The sequence below is a fragment of the Nannobrachium achirus genome (assembly GCF_963921795.1).
Source record: "Nannobrachium achirus genome assembly, chromosome: 8".
Lineage (NCBI taxonomy): Eukaryota > Metazoa > Chordata > Actinopteri > Myctophiformes > Myctophidae > Nannobrachium > Nannobrachium achirus.
The window spans coordinates 2,203,854-2,227,845 of NC_137817.1; the positions used below are offsets into that span (position 1 = coordinate 2,203,854).

Below are 23,992 nucleotides of genomic sequence, written 5' to 3' on the forward strand. Positions count from 1 at the left end.
GTCCAGTGGCGTCAGTTCAGAAAAAGCTAAGGTATGGCAACATGTTGCCATACCTTATCCACAGGGGGGTCCGCTCACTATCCCGACTATCCGCCGTTCCGACGCGTCGGCAGGTTAGTTACTTAGCGTAAGGCAGGTTAGTTATTTAGCGTAAGGCAGGTTAGTTACTTAGCGTAAGGCAGGTTAGTTACTTAGCGTCGGCAGGTTAGTTACTGAGGTAAAGTTTTCTGAGGTTAGGTTTAGGGTTGGGGGTAGAGTTAGGGTTAGTTTTATGTTGCCATACCTTAGCTTTTTTTTTACTGACGCCACTGGCACTCTGAGCTGCCCAGTCTGTGCTCTCTGCATACGCATCAGAGAGAAATAACATCGTGCTTTAGGAGGACCGGACTGTGGACTTTTTGCCCTGTGCAAAGCCCTAAATGATTCCAATAGTTTTAACTTCTAATCTGTAGCCTATTAATGTGATTTCTATGGAGTGGCATTGCATAGGATAGCCGTCACCGTTGTTTGACAGGTAACACCACTGGCAAGCAAACATGGACAGTCTGAGGGTAGGCAAAATGGCTCTTCAACAGCGGTGAATCGACCAGACAGGCCTGGTGAAAAGGCTCTCCTCCACGGTGAAAAAGCCACGCGAAAAGACCAAATGCGTGAAGGCGAAAATGTTATAGGCGAAAGTGCTGGTGACCTACTACAGTAGTGAACAAATCAGCGCATTTCGGACACTACCCCGTCGCCATCTGGTTGCGTCATCACTGTCGCACAGTTAAAACACTCTAGCGCTGGCTTTTGGAGCAATAAATAATAGCCGATCTACAAGCTCTCAACAGGGGGCGAAGCGACGCGTTGTGAGCTTGTACATCAACTCCCCAATGTGGATTGGAAATAACATACCAACATGTTGCGTTGTTATTATGAGAAATAGGCCAAATATAATTATGTTTTTATTCATCACAATTCAATAAAATAATGTTAAAAAATGTATAGGCCTATATATATTTTTTAAATTGTATTCATTCATTGGTGAATCAATGAATGAATAATGTTTATGCCACATTCATTTGTCTCACATGCAGACCCATGTTTGTGATAAAATAGGTTATTCTTGCTAATTTAAATAACATTATTTTATCATGATTATTATCAGCTGTGGAAGGTTGGGAAGAAAAGATCGAAAAACAAAAGCCTCCAGCGTCTATTCTCGTATATTCTCTTCATAAACAACTTTAGAGCTGTTTTCATCATTAAATGATGAAAAGCAAATTTTGTTCTCTGGTGACAATGCTGTGGACAGTTGTTTTCTTTAGCCGGTGGTTCTGCTACGAGCGGTTCTGTTGCGTTTGCTCAGCAACAGGTGGCTACGCCTCCTGCCATGCAGAGACGCAGAGACGAACCTGCAGTGTGCGTGTGCGCGTGTACACCGCATGTGCGTGCTCAAAGCGCGAGACAGCGGCCGCAGCGCAGTGCATTGTGGGGCGGCAGGGCTTGATAGCGCTTGAATAGTGACCATCGAATGCTCACTACAAATCCAAATGCATTGTGGGATAATTCAGTACACTATATTAGGGTACAAAAATGCTCACTATACATTCGGACACTAGTTCAAAATGGCGGAGCCCCATTTTAGTACACTACATTAGTGAATAGGGTGGATTTCGGACACAGCCATATAGCTGCAGTTGTTTTGGGAGGAGGTTGTAAAACAAAAGCAGCATGGCGAACAGAATGTCTGATTCGGAGGTAAGCTATCATATATTGACTTTTAGTAAACTATCTGTCATAATGAACGTTTTTACTCACAGCTTTATAGCAAGTTACTGGAAGACATTATACTGGGCTGTATTCAGTTTGCTGGCTAAGATTAGCTATAACGTGCAGCACTGTGTGTGTGTGTGTGTGTGTGTGTGTGTGTGTGTGTGTGTGTGTGTGTGCGTGTGCGCGCAGTGTGCGCGCAGTGTGTGTGTGTGTGTATGTGTGTACACACGTTGCAACAGCATGTTTCCGAGTGAATCTTTATAAACATATTAGCTGAAGCTAATGTTACTATGTTAGCGATAATGTTAGCTATAGCCCTTTAGTAGTTATCATACATCAGTTAGTAGCGATGATGCATCAAAGTAGTCCAGTTCAGATATATTGGTAGGCTATATGCCAATTTTAGTCTAAATATCTGCACGCCAGGCAGAGCCTACCATAGTTATCACAGTGTTTACAACTTAGTTTTACTCAAGCTACAACAAGTAAAGTCAATACATTTATATTATATTTGCTTTTGTGAATGGGCTGTTCATGTACAATTATGTTGTAAATATAATATTTCTATTTTGTTAAACAAAACAACTACTAAAATTGCATTTGGGCTCTTTCAATCTGCTTTCCCAATTTTGGGAATAACTGTGAGCTTGTAGATCGGCTATTTGCTACATGACACCATCAAATTATAAAGTATAACTCAAGCTTATGTGATTTGTAAATGCTACTGTACCAAGTAGGCTAAGGTTGTACTGTATAATAATTAACAAAGTATGGGAAAGAGAGATGTGTGCCCATTGCACACATAATATTTATACTTTGAACATAAGTTACTTTGTGGGAAATTAATTGTCTCTATATTATTGTCTTTCTCTATTGTCAGGCACAAATTGACCGAATGTCACACTCTTCAGCGAAAGCCCAGCCTGCTCTTCGACCTGCCAGATTCCCCCAATGTCCTCCGCCAGGCCCCTGGGCACCCAGTTGATGCAGAGAAATGCCAACATTGTTGAAGAAGTGCTGCAAGCAACAATCTGAGGGTCATCATGTAGGCTTCATAGTACAGAAGTTGTAGGGTTATGGAATTAAAAGAATATATAGGAAATAAAAATATATACCTGTATATAGTAGAAGTAGAGTATGGCTATTATGGACATAATGTTCCCCCCAGAATAGGGATGCTGGGGTTCAACTGGTTAAACATCAAGTATATATTTTCAATCAGTCATAATGGATCTGGTTACTCTCAAGTTTTCTTCATGACATGCTGTATTTTAGGAGGTAAATATTTACATATTCATGTACCATTGCGTGACAAACGTAAGGTGCTGTAAAGTAAGTAATTGGGTGGTGTCATGGATTAAAATGATCAAAGTCAAAAAATAAACTGATCACCATGGTCACACAAACCTGCAATTAAATAAATGTGCTGTTTATTCCAGACAATTCTACTTGTATTTGTTTTGTTAGACACAAGTGCATAAATGTCTAAACATAATAGAAATGTCATCTTCTGTCACACTGCATAACTATTTTTGAATTTATTTTACTTCAGTAGGCAATCCAAAAAATGCAGCCCCACTGAGGTCAAAGTAGGCCTATAGACAGTCACATACTGTATATCTACACTTTGTTTCCTGTAATGTTGAAACGTTACTTCTTTGGGAAGTCTTTGACAACATTTCATATTTTTAACAGCAGCAGTCTAGCCTGTAACTGACACACGAGGATTGACAATTAGCAAGTGCAATATGATAATGTCACAGAATCAAAACATCAGGACTACCATTATATTCTGACAAAGAATAAATAAAGAGTTCTATGGTGGATTGTTTTTTTAGTTTTTTTTTTATTACACCACTGCAGTGTAAAACATTTTGTCCTTCAGACATTGAAATAAAACTGGTTTTCAACAGTGGGTTCTCAGTAGAAGATTGTTGGTCCCTGGTTTAAAAATCTGTGTTGATTGATTAAACACTGTGTAAACAGAAATATAACATACCATTACATTTGAGCTAAATGGATAACAAAACATGTCCTGGTGACTTGCTTCCATTGTGGTCCCATGTAATTCATCAACATTGCATAAAACTAGAAAGGTGCAATTCTGGGAAATTCCAAGTGTGGTTTCACTGATGCAGGTTGCGAGGAATCCACTGGAAAATGAATTCAGTCTTACCATTACATACATATTGTGTTATGTGAAGCACAACAGTGACAATGTGTGAAGCATGACCAAACGCTTCACTTTTAACAAATACAATATCAACACATTATAAAACACTGTAGAGCAAAGTGCAGAGGCACTAAAGTGAAAAAGGCACAAAATCCTTTGGAGATCCAAGTTTTCCAGTGTGTATTCTGTGTAAGGGCACTTTGGTGGCAGTGCAGTAATGACAGTTATTGGAGGTCAGTTCAGAAGACTGCCGGAGACCAGGGGTCTTCCACTGGTTGGATCTGCGGGTACTTTGCTGTCTCCATGGTCCTGTCGGCTCCCAGCTAAGTCCATGCCATGGCCTGGTAAAGTAAAATCATAATTAGAATTAAAATGAAATCTGCTTGTTCACAGCATAAGGTTTACGCCTGGACAATGAATTTGACCCACCGACTAGTCATTTTTCAGGCATTAGAGGTTAGCTGAAGTAACACACAAAATAATAAAACAAATCCTCATCATTCATGTAGCTATTATTTGTGGGCCATTTCCTCGGGTAGTTTCCCAAACAGTGGGTCGAGACACATTTGTGGGTCACAGACCAATTTGTATGGGTCACAACTCGAGTAATAATCCCATTTTCTTTTCCTACTAAAAATAAAATATACATTTAAAAAAAATTGACAACCTTTTGAGATGTAATTTTTATAATAATTGTATAGATTTTCAACAAACACCGACTAGTTAGCAACCATATTAAACAAGTGGTTCTAAAACCTTTTCATGTCAAGGACCCCTAAATTGACACTTATAAGCTCGCGGACCCCCAGATATGCCAGGGACCCCCATAAGAGACTACAACTACTAGGCTACTGCCAAGTCAGACAGATGCACCCCAAAGATAATCATGTTAGCACAGTGTGAACCACAAGACTAAAGTTAGGATTCTAACGTATTTTACAACAGTGGTTCTCAAACCTTTTCATGTCAAGGACCCCCAAATTGACACTTACAAGCTCGCGGACCCCCAGATATGCCAGGGACCCCCATTATAAGAGACTACAAGCTGCAGAGTCAGACACCAGAAAGCTAACGTCATTGTACCATACTGCTAGGTAATGTAAACAAACTTGGACTGTTTATATCACCTTATATAAACCTTTTTAAAGAAAGGAGTGGTCGTGCAGCTTGTATAGCCAGTAGCCACGATGCAATAGCACTTTTATTTATTTTTATCAACAGTAAGAGGTCTTCTTCAACGTTTGTTTTGTTAGGTCGTGGAAACAAGTTGGGAATCCTCCTTCATGGTAACGTTTAGTGGACTAATACACAAACAAAATACTGAAATAGACCATAAGAAATGATTACCTGTACAGAAGTTCAACCCTAACCCAAGTTCTGCGTTGGTTCAGAGACCTTTGGAGTCCCCTCCTTCCAAGTTCCCTCCATCGCTCAATAACAGTCTGTCATTTCTTTCGAACTAAAAGCTAGTATAGAGAGCTAGAGAAGCATGTTTTGTTGGTTTTGTTTCAAGCAAGCTGCAGTTGGAGACGACGCATGCGCACATTGCGCAGTAGGCCTATAGAGCATCGCAGTGCGGTGTCGGAAGTAAACAACCCATTCATTTTCACCATAGCGTTTTTCATTATCAGCCACAAAGTCGTAGCAATTCAATGTACACTTACCACTAGGCTGGTGGTTGTAAAATGGTTCTATATGCTCCTGTAGAACCCCCGAGTATGTATGCAATCACTCTAGTTTTAGTAAAAACACGTTTTAATCAAGATCGCACGGAGAAGAACTGCATTTCCCATACTGCTAAACATGTACATCCGGTGAAATCGACGTCTGTGATTGGTCTAGCTTCTTCTTCTTTCATGTATCTTGCGGTTACCGCGGAAGTAGCTACTACCCCCTGTCTTCCCGGCGGATTATTGCACGTCAGCAGAACTACGTGAGCGATCGTCTTTCTTTTACAAATATGATCCACTATGTTAAGGATGACGATAAGAGCGTCCACAGAGATGACAATCACTACATTTCAGGCCATATGCTGCCCTGGATAACTAAACTTAGCGTGATTTAAGGGCTTTATTTCAGGAAACAACAACAACATTCGCTATGCATTCTGGGTGTGTAGTTTCCGCAATTTTAAAAATAATGATGTACACAGTCTTGTACCCTGCCCTTTTTTTCAGCTTTCTAATTAATCTTTGCATTAAAAAAAATTTGAATATTGACACGATCCCTCTCCAGCCGAGGTGGCTTTGTCCAAGGCTTAAAAACGTTTAAATAAATACTTTATGAAATGTCTATGGAAGAAATGAATGCGGAAAACGCTTCCGACACCAGAGTGAGGACGGGGTGGGGCTTCAACTGCGATGCTCTATGCTCTTCTTCTCTGTTGTCTTTCACACAAGCGCCGGCCTGTGGGGCTAAAATGATTGACAACCGACGTAGCCAATCGAAAGAGGCTACCGACGTAGCCAATCGAGAGAGGTAGTTTGTACCGCGGCGCGGTGATTTTGAACCAATAGCGTGGTGGTTTAGCCCAGCAGCTCTCTGCTTTGGAGGCAGACTGTAGCCCCTAGAGGCAACCTAGAGACTCGATTTTTTTTGTCACTGTCAAACTGCATTGCTAACCATCTGAATCTAAAATAAAAAAAGTGACAGTAAAATTCTGACAAGCTGGCCCAAGAAATGCTTATATCAGCTTTAATAAACAAATATTTTTTTGTTTAAATCAATTATATTTCATTCAAGCAACTCTTTTACATTGTTTTCATACCAAGGGTGTGATAAGATACTCTATCATACTTTAGGAAAATATTAAATATTACAAGATGTACCAGTTTAAGCGTTTGAGGGAATTCCATGGGAAAATACATTGATTACCTAAATAAATAGCAAGTTTGATTAATGCAACATGTTATACATCCCTAATCTGACTTAAAATACACTGTAATTGAATGTCAGCTGACTGAACACAATATTGGCCAATATGTCAAATATTTCAATATGATATTATCATGTTAAATTGTGTTACAATTGAACCGTTTTGGCACCCCTGCTTTGATGTTGCCTAAAGAACAGAACTAACATGCATAGCAAGTTAAAATGATGTAAACTAATGAAGAACAGATACATGCGATTTGCAGACCAAAGATACTCAAGGTGAACATTTTTACGCATTTTGAGAAATACCAGTTTTTCTGCAATAACTCGGTCTAGGCTGGATACAAATAGTTCTTACTTCCTGGAGACGTTCATTACGAAGCGATCTGTGCAGTCAGACGTGCTGCTATTAAATCTGCAGATCCAATACGTTTGTTTCTCTCGCAAATGACAATCTGGCAACACCACTGGCTGGCTGCTGCTGCGTCTCTGATTTCCTCTATCCCAACATAACCGCAATTTAGCTCATGTGTTTAAAGCAACAGTTGAGGGGCCAGGATGTTTAACAGAAGACAGGTACAGCTACAGTTATAAGCTTATGTAACGTGTGAATGGGTGACATATGAACACTCACTTGAATACTGGGCATCAGAGTTTTAAATGCTAAGTAGGCTACACTCACTTGAATACCCCTCCCTCACTCACTCACTCACTCACTCACTCACTCACTCACTCCCTTCCTTTATACCTTGTTGTCTATAATGGTATAAATATAGGCGACTAAGTAGGCTACACTCACTTGAATACCCCTCACTCACTCACTCACTCACTCACTCCCTTTATACCTTGTTGTCTATAATGGTATAAAAATAGGCGACTATTCCAAAAACGTCGGCGACACTGTCGGCGACATGTAAAAGCTGTCGGCGACAATTCCAAATCAGGCAGGCGAGAATTCCACCGAAATTGGTGAGCCTTCCTCGGCGACTCTTCCACGTTTTCCGGCGACCTTCATTTCGGCGAGATTACCTGTTACCGTTCATTACGGCCCTGGTCACAAACTGATGCGATGACGTCATGATTGCATTGACCAATCAGGAGATAATGTGCTTGTCACAATTATGAAGCGTGCGGCTCTCCCCTACCAAAAGTGAAAGAATTCAAATCTTCTGTTTCATGTTTCAAAATGTATAAAATGATTTGAAAATAGCCCACCTACAAGCTCACAACATGTCGTGATCAACTTATAAATCCATGTGATAGCTGAAGATTACCCTGAAGAGATGTCCTTTTTCCCTAAATGTGGCTGTGGGGTAAAGAGAGACAATTGCTTCGGGGTAAAGTACACCATCCCAACATGATAGATAGGGAGAAAACTGTGAAAACCTCATTAAAGGGTGTACTAAAACGTATGTATTTTTCCCTGTAGAATCAATTTCTGCAATAGGCCTAATAGATTTGTTGTATTGTGCATAATTAATGAGATAATTGAACAAGCCTTACATCCTCTCTCTCTCTCTCTCTCTCTCTCTCTCTCTCTCTCTCTCTCTCTCTCTCTCTCTCTCTCTCTCTCTCTCTCTCTGAATGTAACCTACATTCATAAAAAAAAAAAATAATAATATTAAGGCCTACTTTGAAGAACGCACACAACAGTCGATCAGTCATAGTCTCACAGCGACCAGACTAGACTGGGATCAGTTTGTTTTTTAGGTTGCTGATCCGGTCTGGTTCTACAACCGGATACGGAAACGGTGCGTGCGTGTAATGTGAGCGTGCAAATCAGCGGCTGCGGAAGGCGGGTTCTAAAAACGGATCACACTGCTCAGGATGGAATAAGAACCTCCGCTGCGTTGGGAAGCCTTTTGTTTAGTGAGGCTACAGCGACATCTGCTGGAACATAATGGTAATAGTTAGTGAGGTTTCTCTAACGCTCTGTCAGGAGGTCTGCTCAGATCATAGACCAGGAATTCCTCTACCCTGCGAGGGCACGACTTTAGTAAAAAATAAACTAAACTACTTCATTACTCACCTAAACAAAGGCTGTTTTGTGTTGTTTAAAGTCTATTCTCCAGGGTGGGAAGCCTCGCCCCCACCTTCTCATTGAAATACACTTTTTGAGCAGAAAATAGAATTATAATACATTGATTTCGATTACTCCACAGCGCCCTCTACAGAAAAGGTCAATGGTAATATATATTGACACGATCTATAGAGGGCACTGTGGTGTAAAAAATATAATTTCCGTCTGGCGGAAATATTATATTTTCTGCTCAAAAAACTATATTTTACAGAGTGGGTGGTGTGATGAGGCTTCCCACCCTGGAATAAAGACTTTAAACAAGACAAAACAGTCTTTGTTTAGACGAGTAATGAAGTAGTTTAGTTTATTTTTACTAAAGTCGATCCCTAATTCCTGGTCTATGATCTGAGCAGAGCTCCTGACAGAGTAGACCTCGCTAACGCCCAGGACCAGAGCTGGGATGAAACCGAAAGTAATTTGAGTTTTATTTCCAGTGAAACAACAAAGTTTAACCGTTACTCTTCACGAGCAACAGGAAGAGACAACATGGCGGGTCGCTCGGTCTCAAACTTTTACTTCCAACTCACTCTGTGGACTCTGAAGTCATGGATGGTGGTTTATCTCTACATGTCATGGACTGACTGTTACACTGCTTCTGTTACAGGTTGGTTTCATTCATTAAACTGTTATTAATGATCTCTACATGTCATGATCAAAAGTTACACTGCTTCTGTTACAGGCTGGAAAAGTTTAACTTTGACGTTTTAATCTCAGGCATAAATCGTCCAAAACCTGTCTCCCAGACTGTTTAGAAAATGAAATGTAAAATTATATTTTCGCCATCTTACAATGTTGTAATTAAAGTCTCAACATTTCACTAAGTTTTCTGTGGAAGAACTGATGAAGTTATAGTGTACAATTTATGCATTCATGTAGGAAAAGTTGAAATAACAAGATATAGGGCACCCGTTCCGTATAATACGGAATCGTTCTGTATTGGACAATTAAAAGATGCGTTCCGTATTGAACCAATACGGAACGCGGTTTGTTCCGTATTTAACCAAATGCCCCATAAAGGTCTGTCACACAAACCTCAACACATAATTTAACAATAATGAATGAAATAAAACACAGGAAAAGACAGCAAAGGGAGGGAGAGGCACGAAGGACCGCCTGTGAGGCTGTGCGCTCTACGCTCTGCCGTCTCCTCTCCTCTCCTCTCCGCTGTCTGCATGCACTGCATGTCGCTGTCAATCACCGTTGCCTAGTTACAGTCAGTGATCACTGAACTTCCTCCTTCCACCAGGCAGATGCACACCGCGCGCTTCTTCTTCTTTCGTGTATCATCGTCCTTGATGATTGGTTGACAACATTGTATTTCACAAGATTTCTTGTTACTTAGGGGAGGCCATGAAAGCAGAAAAGAACTAGTCTGGGATCACTTCACTTTTCGGGTTTGTAACCGGTCTGGAGCGGAAACCACAAAACGTCATGTTTTGTAGTACTCAAGGACTACAATTTCGCCGGAAATATCCACCGGAAACAGTTTTAACCCAAAATAATTCCCCTGCGCTCAAGGACATACTTTTAGGGCCTACCTAATAAACTCCTCGATGCGGAGTAGTTTTGCTTTTGAAAAATTAGTTTGGTATATGCATGTTTTAGTCCAACTTTTAGCAACCGGCAAGACCACACTAGGCTACTCAAGCATTTTAATAGGGATTGGGGAAACAAACGGTGGGAACCAAATCAAAGCGACGCCGCTTCTTCTAGTGGTTTCCGCGCTCTAGGCGGAAACCAAACGGGCTGTTGTGAACGAACACCAGGCTTTTTCTCAGAAAGCCTGGTGGGCGAGGTTAGAAAAGAACTAGTGCTGCATGGTTAATCGTTTTCAAACCGAAATCGCGATGTGAAATCCCGCGATTAGCGAATCGCAAAGGCCACGGTTTCTCTGCGAAGTAGACTTCCCAAGCAATATGGAGACGTTTTAATTTTTTAAATCCCTTCATAATTGACTAAAGCAATGATCAAATCAAACTGTGGTGACTTTCTTTGCTTCCACGCATCTCCGCTGAAAGAGAAAGTGAATGTGATGTTTTGGCACAGTGGCCACTGTGCAGGAGCATGGGAACAGCATGGGAACTAGGGGTGCTGCAGGTGTTACAGCACCCCTATGGGGAAGTTCTCATTTTTTATTTAAATAAGAAAAGAACAAATCAAACATAGCAAAAATACAATATAGGTTATACCATTTTGTGTGTTATAGTAATAACTATTCTATGCATTTCATGGGTTTGGGACTGCATTTCTTCGCCGGCCGGCAGCTGTGCCACGCGCACGGAACGCACGCACTGTGTGCCCAGAAGAGGTGTTCCTTATTTCAATTTCTGAAAGGTGGCAACCCTAACAAGATATGAGGTGCCGCTACAGACAACACCTGGATAAAAAAAACGCCTTTGTTCCTCTGTTCCTCATACTGTATTACCCGTCACACACCCAGAAAATGGCGTCAGTAACATTACAGTGAAAAAAAACAAAGAGTTTGTGGGGTTGGATGTGGGGTGGGTGGTGTCGACGGGGGAAGGGGGAGGGGGGGGTGGTGTGGTGTGGTTTGATGTGGGGGTGGTGTGGTGGAATGTGTGAGTGGGGGGTGGATGTTAAGGTGGAGGTGGGGTGTATGGAGAAGCATCAGCTGCAGCCTCACAGACGCTGCCTGCAGCTTCCAGGTGACAATCCAGCCTCGCCAGGGCTGGATTAACACCTCAGAGGGCCCCTGGGCACTGAAGCACCAAGGGGCCCCCGTGTGGGCGCAAAATGTTTTGTAGGCATGTAGGTCCAATATAACATCTGCAGCAGCAGTTGGCACAGCGCGGCCCGGCGGAGTTTTAATCAGTTGACTTGACTTTCATGAAATATTGTACACACAATTAGCACTTTTCAGCGGCATTCTCACAGCATTTGTTTCAGTTGGTGGTGGGCATCATTATTTTTTTATTTGATTTTTTATCTTGGAGGGCCCTTGATGCTCAGGGGCCCCTGGGCACGTGCCCAAAGTGCCCATATGGTAGATCCGGGCCTGAGCCTCGCGTAGCCAAGCTTACTCATCATGGAAGAGAAAAGCCAGGGTGGATGACACCTCACTAGATCTGGAGGCCACGCCCCTTGAACCTGAGCAGGCCCTGCAGGCTCGTCTTGAGTGACAGCTCTGTGTCCCAACATGCCCCGCGCAGCACACCGTCCTCAGTGTTTACTATGAGAACAAACACACTTATTCCATAAGTGTAATTCTAAGGATTGTTTTGCTAAAATGTATTGTTCTGCTGCTTTGGCTTTTATAGGGACCAAACTGTCAGAAAATAATGCATATCACATTTTTCCGACCCCTGCCCCCTTTCTGGGGGGTCATCTATTTTAGGACCTCCCAGAACAGTACACCAGCCAGTTAATGTCCAATTTTCATAAGATTAGAGTTGTTTTGTAGGATTTAAAACATTCTAACTTTGTAGTAACTCTGAGGACCCCCTAGGGGTCCCGAACCCCCTGTGGAAGACCCCTGGTATTTGCTACTACTCATTTTAGTTTTCAGAGCCCAGCTACAAAGACTTTTATGCTTCAATTATGTCCTAATATGACATTGTTCTGGAGCAGGAGCAGAACGATTACTGAGATAGGCACAGGGGTCATTCCGGGGGTCCCAGGTGAGGAAAGACCCCAAACAAAAGTCAGAAAGGTTATTCTGGCTGCTTCAAATGTGTAATAAATGAACTCAGAATGTTTCAAAACCTACAAAACAACTGGCCTACTGTTCTGGGAGGTCCCAAACTAGATGACCCCCAGAAAGGGGGTGGGGGTCCGGAAAATTATACACCCATCATTTTCTCATAGTTTGGACTCTATAGAACCAAGTTCTGCAAAAAAAAATTGGCACAAAAATCCTACGGAAGTACACATCGTACCACACTATCAGTGTTTCATGTGCTGTTGTTTTAACTCAGTGTTTCATGTTGTTTTAACACAGTGTTTCATGTTGTTTTAACTCAGTGTTTCATGTTGTTTTAACTCAGTGTTTCATGTTGTTTTAACTCAGTGTTTCATGTTGTTTTAACTCAGTGTTTCATGTTGTTTTAACTCAGTGTTTCATGTTGTTTTAACTCAGTGTTTCATGTTGTTTTAACTCAGTGTTTCATGTTGTTTTAACTCAGTGTTTCATGTTCTTTTAACTCAGTGCTTCATGTTGTTTTAACTCAGTACTTCATGTGCTTTTGTTTTAAGAACAACATCAGGTGATCGGCTCTTCTCAGGACATCCTGGTCACAGTGGGGGGTGAGGTGATCCTTCCATGTCGTGTTGAACCACCAGTCCACATGGGCAGGAAGACAGTGGAGTGGTCCAGACCTGACCTGAAGCCCAACTTCATTTATCTCCTCAAAGATGGACATTACACACATGTTGAACCCCTGAACCCGCTGTACACAGGCAGGACATCCCTGTTTCCTGAACAGCTTCACAATGGTAACATCTCTCTGAAACTGACCAGGGTGAAGCTCTCAGACGAGGGGAAGTACAGGTGTTTAGCTCCACACCTGTACAGCAACACTTTGATCCAGCTCCTTGTTGGTAAGTTGTATTGTCCTGGTGATGCTGTGACCAAAGAGTCACACTTCAACACAACATTGCACAAAGACAACATTTAATAAACATTGAATTAATAAACCCCTCCCTCTCACAACACTGTAACCTGTGTGGTGTTGATTGGTACCTTCATACTGTTTAGAAAGCCCTTAAATACCTGTATCACTCATCACAAGTATACAGATATCAATAGAACAGTGAAGTCATGACGTGACTTGCTCATCCCCCGGTTCCACGGAAGTAATTCTCTATTGAGAATAACATTGAGTCACCTTAAATCGTCTCATTTAAGCATTGTGGTCCAAAAATAAACAAACCTTTTTTGCGATATTGTCGGCGAGGTGGCTCTGTATGGTTTATGATAGTCAGTCACTCATATTTGATACAGCCTGTTTCTGGTGAAAATGTAACTAATTGGGCGACAGTAACATTAGTGTTTTCTCACCATCAGTTGATTCTTCATATCCATATGAGTCAAACCGCGGAGATCATTTGTTTATAATTGGGACACAGTTCTTATATGACGCCATATGAAAAAGGTCTATGGGAATTCAGAATGGGGGAAGAAAACCATGAACCGGGTAGGATGTGTAAACTACGTCACACTTCACTACTCTATAGGTCAGACATCAATATGTCCGTACACAGACAGAAGAATCCAAACCTTGGCTTGGCCCGTTACAAACTCTGCTTTTACACCCCATTACAAATGTTCTTATTTTGATCACCCAATTACTGAATGTCAGTCTCCAGGTTTTCTTCAGTATATGTATGAGACAGATTTACTATGATTATAATATATATTATTGCACGACTTGTTTCAATGCTTGATTCTGACAGCTGAAATCAGAGGTCTGATATTTCTGGATAACAGAGTTGATAACTGCTGCTGTCTAATCAAAGGCACCTGCTGCACTCAGGCTGTGCATGACCTCAATGATCAGATAGATAGATAGATAGATAGATAGATAGATAGATACCTTTATTATCCCAAGGGGGAAAATCAGTTGCCCAGAGGCAGAACAGCAGTATAAGGTTATTAGTTACAGAGAAGTATGACAAAGATAAAAAGAAAAAACAAGAACAGAGTACAGAGTACAGTAAGTACAGTAAGAGCAAGGTACAACAAGAAAGGGAATGAATAATATATATACATAAAGTGTCTTAAAGCACAACTATCAATATAATACAGTGCCCAAATCAAAGTGACCATAACCATAACCATAGTTAGTGCAACAAGTATCTCTACATCATGTCAAACACAAGCAGAAATACAAAAAAAAAAAAACTACTAACACAACCTAACACATGACCTCACTGATCACATGACCTCACTGATCACATGACTCCATAAGATCCACTCTCATCAGACAGACAAGTCATGTTCAACAATGTTTATTGTTTATGGTGTTTGTGTGTTTTTCAGGCGCAGTGTCTCAGCCAGAGATCTCTTCAAATGGACCAAAAGACGGTGGTGTATCGTTGAGCTGTGATTCTGGCTGCTGGTATCCTGAACCTGAGATGTCTTGGCTGGACGCTGATGGAAACAACATCCCTGCTGACCCCTCGGTGACCTACAGACCTTCTCAACGCTGTTATGAAGTCCAGAACAACCTGACAGTGAGGACAGCAGGTCATGTGACCTGTAGAGTCCACCTGCCACGCTTCAACCACACTGCTGACTCACCACGCCATGACATCAAAGGTAATCTATGTTTACATCACTGTCAGCACCTTCTAGAACCTCTGTAAACACCTCTACTCTACTGTAACACTGTTAAACAATACTATAAATACTGTAGAGTTCACCTAGCACCTTCTAGAACCTCTGTAAACACCTCTACTCTACTGTAACACTGTTAAACAATACTATAAATACTGTAGAGTTCACCTAGCACCTTCTAGAACCTCTGTAAACACCTCTACTCTACTGTAACACTGTTAAACAATACTACCAGTAAGACTCCCTAATCGGGAGATAAGCGACCGTTGGTCGCTTATCTCCTGTCACACTGCTGACATCAGTATGACATCACACCGTACACAAATGACCCTTATATAAGACCGGCATTATCTACCGACAGATTAGTAACAAGATGTGAAAATCGTTGAAGGTTGAATCTCCAGATATGGAGATAACCAACACATCCCTCCATATATGGAGATAACCGACGAATCTCACTAAGTCTGACCTCACAAGCCCCATATTTGGACACAAACAACATATAACTCCATATATAGAGACATAGCTGCTGACATCAGTATGACATCACACTGCTGACATCAGTATGACATCACACCGTACACAAATGACCCTTATATAAGACCGGCATTATCTACCGACAGATTAGATGCAAGCAGGATCTCGACTCTGACACAACTCATCGGCTCATAAGCTGGTTCTCCCTCCATATATGGAGATAACCGACGAATCTCACTAAGTCTGACCTCACAAGCCCCATATTTGGACACGAACAACATATAACTCCATATATAGAGACATAGCTGCTGACATCAGTATGACATCACACTGCTGACATCAGTATGACATCACACCGTACACAAATGACCCTGACGGCACACACCAAGCAGTGTGATGTCATACTGATGCGGAGATATGAGCAGGGCAAAGGTGTGACGTGTGACCGACCGACCGACGGACGGCCGGTGGAGGTTTTGATACTAAACTGCGACCTGACGGTCGCAATAAATACTGTAGAGTCCACCTAGCACACATCAACCACACTGCTGACTCACCACGCCATGACGTCAAAGGTAATGAACATTTACATCACTCTTTAACACCTTGAGGAACCTCATTAAACACCTCTGTCATACTGCGACTAGGGTTGTACGGTTTCGATTTTTTCTAAACCCCGGTTTAGGCCCCCCAAAAAACCCCGGTACACGGTTTTACGCGGTTTTAAGGTGCTTTTATCTGTATATTTTTTGCACTGTTTATTTTATTTTATTTTTATTTACCTTTTTTCCTGACTATATTTACTGCATAGTACTGTGTTCTATCTGTCTGTCATTCAATGTTATATGAGATACTTCAATGGTTTTGTGTGGAAATAAGCCAAGTGCTTTTCTAGGATTTCCTTTTAGTTGACCTTGTACCAGTGAACTGTACCGTCATGAAACTGTACCTTTTTCTGTAACTTCTAATAAAGTTTTCAATCAATCAATCAATCAATCAATGAGATGACGGGACTCCCCTTTTCAGTCCACATGTATCAAAAAAGCACCTCGGTTAAGGCAAGACCTGCCCGCGGAAGCTTGTGATTGGCTGCGCAGGGGTGCCCAAAGTCGGGGGAGATGAAGATTTACAATTCTGGCCCCTGGCTTACAACTTCTAGTCAGCTCAAACGGACATCGCTCGCTTTAACTTGCTCGGCGGTGTCTCACGTGGAACAGGTCCGCTTAGACGGTGTGCCTCCGTCGTCTCCACTTTAACCAAGGCGTTTTTTTGATACACGCAGACTGAAAGACCTGCAAAAAGGGACTCCCTTCCTTCCCCTGATGGCTATAGCGACAAGTTGGCTAACAAAGCCGTTAGCTCGGCCGCATGACTGAGTCGCGTGCCGAAAATAGCAGATCTTCAAGCTTGTGGCTCGTCAAGCGTGCAACGTGTTGTGAGCTTGTAGATCCGCAGTTTTTCGCTACAAGCTAAGCCTCCCCTCTGTAGTCTGTATTTGGTTAGTTAGAGCTGTTGCATTTCTTTTGAGACCAGGTCTCCCTCCAGCTGTTACAGTAGTGTAAATCACACATCAGTGAATGTATGCAGTCAGATGCGTGCGGCGGCGCACATGTCACGTAACATGCGGTTTTGCCGGTTTGGCTTACGAGACCGCAAACATTTTATGACAACGTATTATACCGTTAAACCGAAATGCCGTACAACCCTAACTGCGACGCTGTAACCTGACTCCACCAGATGGAGGCTGTATGAGGAACTCAATGGATGGGACCGTCTGCCTATCACAGTCTTGGTGTGCCAACTCCAGCCATCACTCCTACACTCTGCTCCCCCCCCCCCCCTTCTCATTAATGGCTGATTGAGCCACAGCTGTGTGGAATAGAAGGAATGCAGCGTTGAGTCCCCTCTCTCACTCACACGCACACACTGACACACACTGCATACAACGTGCGGTTGTATGCAGTGCGGACAGTTATATTTCATAGTACTGTGGTGCGTGACCGGGGATAGTTATATTTCATAGTACTGTGGTGCGTGACCGGGGATAGTTATATTGCATAGTACTGTGGTGCGTGACTGGAGACAACACAGGATATTTAAATGTAATATTTTGTTTTTTTTTGTAAAAAAAAGGAATAGATTATGTTCTTATTTCTGCTATTAATTTGATTTAGTTTGAATGGTTATTTTGTGGTACACTACTCATAAGCTTTGTTTTTAATTTGTTGATTCAATGCTGCACTAAGTGATAGAATGAATAGAATAAAAAAAACTTAAAGGACAACTTTTTTTTTATTATTATGTATTATTATTATTATTTATTTTTTCTCTTAAGGTTTTGCCAAAAGATCGGATCGGGACAGATCGGGATCGAATCGGGAGCAATAATTTGTGATCGGGATCGAGATCGGAAGCAAAAAAACGTGATCGGGGCATCCCTAATAGTTAGTATAGATAGTTGGGGACGTCTAACCCCACGGCTCCACCGAGCGCGTTGATCAATCAATGAAGCTCCACTGCCGACAGCAAGGCAACGTCGGACGCTCAAGCAGGAAGGCTCACTCACTCACAGCTGCCAGCGTGCCTCAAAGCAGGAGCAGAGCTCTGCGATTTTGATTGACAAAGAGAGCAGTTAGTTGAGTGCTGTGTCATTACTTTGCTGCTACAGAGCATAGCAATAATCAGTGCTAAGGGCTAACAACAACAACAATGCTACGTACAGATGCATGTCTCTGCCACTGGTTACAATGTGGAAACAACGTTCCAAGTGAAAACAAGAATTAACACAGTCAATATATAACCAGGTGAAATGGTGGGTTAGAAAGTCAGGGACTTTGAACAGTCTATCCACAATGTGTTTGGCTCCTGGCACCACAACTTATTTTTAACTATAACTCTATATTATAGATTTTAAAGTTTTTAATTCAAAGTGCTACTCAACAATTGAGTGATAAGCAAAGAGCACATGCAGACAACAGTGGTGGATGATTTCTGTGATTCCTGATTTCTGGTGGATACACCTTCATCGGCCTACTCATCTGCTGTGCTGAAGCAGCCTGAAACACAGACAAAGACACTCTGTCTGTGAAGGCCCAGGATATCATTACACCAAGCTCATCTCATCCCTAACCAGTGGGTAATCATGCCCCGAAGAAACATCACCAGTGGCGATGATTTTGTCACTGTGGGGACCATGAAAGAGATGATGGACCAGCAGAAGGAGTTCTATGTGGAAATGCTCAACAGACAAGAAACAACCTTCATGAGCTTCACCAAGATGATCATGGAATCTGCAACTACTAGAATCGATGGGCTCATGAAAAAGGTACAGGAGGTAAAATCTAGCCTTCAGTTCTCTCAAGCCCAAATTGATGACCTGAGAAAGATTGAGAAGAAAGTTGGTTCATTTGAAACACAGCTGAAGTCTCTGCCCTCTCAGAGTATGAACTATGAAAACAAAGACGTCATTTCCAAAATCGATTATATAGAAAACCAGAGTCGACGAAACAATGTCATTATTGATGGTCTGACACAGGAAAACTCCTATGAGTCCTGGTCGGATAGTGAACAGAAGGTTAGAGAGCTCTTCAGCAACAAACTGGACATTGACTCCAAGTCTATTGAAATTGAAAGAGCCCACCGCACTGGATCTGTGAAACAGAACACTGGAAAACCAAGACCAATTGTTGTGAAATTCTTAAGGTACAAAGACAAAGAACTCATTATGGCCAAAGCGAGAGCCCATCTTAAGAACACTTCAATCTACGTAAATGAGGACTTCTCTGATCTGATAAGGAAGAAGAGAGCAGACCTCATTCCTGCAATGAAACAAGCCAGAGAAAGTGGAAACTATGCGGTCATTAATTATGACCGGCTGGTAATCAAACCACGAAAGCCACAGCAGGACTGAATATATGTATCCCAATATTATTGTTTTTTATTTTATTTTTTAACATATTTTTTCTCCCTAACAGGTTATCATGACATCGAACATTTTATATAATACTGACCCTGACACAAACTGTTTTTCTCAGCTCAAACAAGGTTCGATTAGAATATCTGATTACTACTCTGAGAAGGAATTTAAATCCTTTGTTGCGCACCAAAACATGAATAGTGACTTTTCCATCTTTCACTGCAATGTTCGCAGCCTGAATGCAAATAATGGCAATTTAGCCCTTTGTCTGTCCAAACTTGATTTCTCATTCAAAGTTATTGGACTAACTGAAACTAGGTTGAATGATGACATTGCTGATTTGTATGAATTGAATAACTATAACCATATTTATAGATACAGAGAAGACCAAGGAGGGGGAGGAGTCTCTTTATATCTTAATTCTAACCTGGTCTATAAAGAAAGACATGACATAGAAAACTATTTTGTGTCTTCAGCTGAAGCTGTGTTTGTTGAAACTGGCCAGTCCATTATTGCATGTATCTATAGACCACCTAGTTCCAACCTGCCTGATTTCAATAGTGATTTAGCAAAGGTTCTTGACATTATTTCTAAAGAAGGTAAAAAATGTTATTTAATGGGTGATCTAAATATTAACATTACTAACTACATGAATAATAATCAAGTTAAGGAATTTATTGATACAATGTACTCATATTATTTCCATCCTATGATTTCAGTTCCAACCAGAGTGACAGAGACTTCTGCCACACTGATAGATAATATTTTTACAAATGTGTTGGGGGTAAACAGTAAGTCAGGTGTCCTGTGTATGGAGGTTGCTGATCATTGTCCAATTTTTCTAATAATTTTCAAGGAACATATTGAGTCTACTCCGACTCTATTTCCTAAATATAAGAGAATATTCAATGTAGCAAACACAGCTAAATTTAAATCAGTGATCAGCAAGTATCCTTGGACAGATATCCTTCATTCTGTAGACCCACAAGAATCCTATACTTTGTTTTTAAAATGTGTCTCTCAGGCCTATGACTTTAATGACATTTAATCATGCTCAATTAAAGAAATATAGAAACAAATTAAATCACATTATTAGAGGAGCTAAAAAACATTATTATAATGAAGAACTTTCAAAACATAAAAATAACATGACTCTCCTTTGGAGAACAATTAATTGTATTCTCAACAAAAATAACAAAAGCAAGAAATTACCTAAAGAATTCAAGGCTGATGGGGGGCTTATTTCTGACCCCCAAGAAATTGCCAATAATTTCAATACATTCTTTTCAGAAGTTGGTCCTACTCTGGCCTCAAAGATTCCACCTAGCAACCACAATCCCCTTCAGTTTATGAATTCTCCTATCCTTGATAATATTAATTTCTCAGCTGTTTCAGAAGATGAGGTTCGGAAGACATTAATGGGGCTGAAAGATTCTTCTCCAGGTTGTGACTATATTGACTCTAAATTACTGAAAACTATTCATGAGTATATTGTACATCCTCTAACTCATATTTTCAATCTTTCACTTGAGCAGGGAATAGTTCCCTCTGAACTAAAAATAGCAAAGATTATCCCGATTCACAAAGATGATGACCCAGCCATTTTCAATCACTATAGACCCATCTCCATTTTACCTGCCATATCAAAAATACTTGAAAAACTTGTTTACCATAGATTAATCGAACATCTTAATAAACACAATATTATATATACACATCAGTATGGGTTCAGGAAAAAACATTCAACATATATGCCACTTATACACCTAGTAAATGAAATATATAAAGCTAGAAATAGAACAGAAAACACTATAGGAATCTTTTTGGACTTATCTAAGGCGTTTGACACGGTCAATTACCATATTCTTCTTCAGAAACTGTATCATATTGGTGTAAAAAATAATGCACTCTTCTGGTTCAAGAGTTATCTTCAAGACAGACAGCAGTTTGTATCATACAATGGAACCAATTCTCCTCCTCTTCATATGCTATCCGGAGTCCCCCAAGGATCAACTCTTGGGCCTTTGTTATTTTTGATATATATTAATGACCTTTCAAATGTCTCGGATAAACTGTCGAAAATCTTATTTGCAGATGACACAAGCGTCCTCTACTCTCATAAAGATCCTGACACCATTATAAAGGTCCTAAATGAAGAACTTGGTAAGCTGTCCATCTGGTTTCAGTGTAATAAATTATCACTCAACATTAAAAAAACTAACTTCATATGTTTTGGGCTTAAACCACATATCTTTGACAAATCATCAAAAATATATATTGATAACATCCCTATAACCAATGTGTGTTCCACACGATTCCTTGGCATTATGATTGACGAGTCACTGTCCTGGAAATCACATATTATGGCTATATCTACAAAAATGGCAAAGAGTATTTGTATACTACGTAAAACCCGTCATTTGATCAACTCTGAGGTAGCCACTATGTTATATTATACTATGATTTATCCGTATATTAATTATTGCAATATAGTTTGGGCTAGTACTCATCAGACCAAACTTGAGCCTATATACCGACTTCAGAAACGAGCTCTTAGAACAATAGCTTGTGTTCATCTCAACCTTTGTTTAGTCAATTAGGTGTTCTCAGTGTTTATCAAGTGAACCATCTTCAAATTGGTCTATTTGTTCATGGCTCATTGGGGAAAACCCTTCCCTCATTCTTTCATAATATATTTGGGCGTAATTCTCAGGTCCATTAGACCACCAGCAGCCCGTACGTCTCAAACTCAGTTTAATATAGGATTCAGAGGGTCTAAAATATACAATTCTCTGCCATCATATCTATGGGAGCTGTCTTCTCAGCTATTTAAGAAGGCTCTTAAATCTCTTCTTTTAACCAGTATATACTTTCCATATGGTCTGCTAAACGAACCTGGGTCTATTCATTATTTTCCTTAGAGGTTGATCGTTTGTGTGTCTTAGACTGTGGATTGTTGAAATGATTTTGCTTCATTTCTGTTGTTCTTTTTACTCTGTTTTCTCTGTGTTGTTAATCAATCTGTAGGACATGTCTATTGTTTTATTTATAATGGATACAATATTCTACCTTGATGTAATTTTACTGTTTGAATGTAAATATTTTTGGAGAATGCCACTTCTCAAGCCCCTGGAGGGTTTTTAGGCATCTCCTTCACATTTGCTAAAATCTTTGTAAAAGTATTTTAAATATAAGTGAAATAAACAAACAAACAAACTCCTATTACAGTATTATTACTACTTATTGTTACTTGTTTTTATAATTTTTCACCCTATACTTTAACATTACTAATATTACAGCACTACTCTCACTAAAACATCTGTAGAGTTTACATAGTTTGCAATATATTCATACAATTTTGCCTATCAATTGGTGACACCTTGGTGAACAACTTTTCTATTCACTATATATGTTTTAAATGAGGTCTTGAGGCTCATTCACTATTCAGAAGGCAAAATTTCCATAGGCGGAGGTCTTTTTCAATCATCTTGTCCTTGGTAAATGATCACAGCAGGACAATTTGGTCAGAGAAATGTGATGTTTTACACTGCATTTGTGAATTTTCAGGGGTTAGCTGACATTTGGTGAGTCAAGAGTAGCCACAATCATGGTAGTTTTGTGTCCACAACTGTTCCAATTTGGGCATACATTTTAGGCGGATTTTTCCCCTGGACCCCCCTGGGGCTTAAGAGGTTTTTAACCTGCGATTAAAACCATAAACTGTGATTAATTCATGGATTAAATGTCCTCCATCTTGGATTTCGATATAAACAAACTGGCATAAACTATTCTCTTGAGCCTAATATCATTAGTGTTACTCTTTTATTCACTTCTAGGAGAATGTGGGCTGGCCTATGTTAAGAAGAGCGCCTGCAGCCAAAACAAAACAAAAATATAACGCTCCCCGTCATACGACGGTGACGCTCGGACGCTACAGTGCGGTGCGGCGCGGCGCTTCAATTATGAAGCGATTTTGAAAATTAAAACGTCTCCATGTTGCTTGGGAAGTCCACAAGCTTCCATGACAAATGTCTGTATGTCCCTGTAAATATTTAAATGTTCGCTAATTTAAAATAGCCGATGTACAGTAGGCCTACTACAAGGATGTGATGAGATGTTTGTTTTCAGCTGTGAAACGCTGTCTGCAGCTTACTTGCTGTGGGGCTTCCCTCACAGGAGGGGGATCCCCATTCATGTCAATGGCATGTTTGCATTTAAACCACCTCTACAGCAGGTTTAAAATTAATCCCTTACTGATGTTTAAATCAAAGTTTAAAGTAGTGGTGCAACAGGATTAACAGTAATCCAGGTTTACAGTGAAAATTCAAACCAAGATTAAAAGGATGGTTTAAAACTAAACCTGATTAATGAAAACTAGATTTAAGGTTTGGTGCAAGCTGATTAAAAGATAAAACTTGATTT

At 40.6% G+C, this 23,992-nt stretch overlaps 1 protein-coding gene across 1 annotated transcript in view; it reads left to right on the plus strand.

Moving 5' to 3' along the window:
• Window positions 1-9,362: 9,362 nt before the first annotated feature.
• Window positions 9,363-23,992, plus strand: part of LOC308289438 (NACHT, LRR and PYD domains-containing protein 3-like) — a gene marked incomplete at its 3' end in the record, with an annotated part of 41,960 nt that continues 27,330 nt past the window's right edge. Inside the window, exons 1-3 of the mRNA XM_080731127.1 lie at window positions 9,363-9,486; window positions 13,095-13,439; window positions 14,881-15,159. Of these exons, the coding sequence (XP_080587253.1) occupies window positions 9,369-9,486; window positions 13,095-13,439; window positions 14,881-15,159 (742 nt within the window). The 5' untranslated portion in view covers window positions 9,363-9,368. The remainder of the gene's footprint in view (window positions 9,487-13,094; window positions 13,440-14,880; window positions 15,160-23,992) is intronic.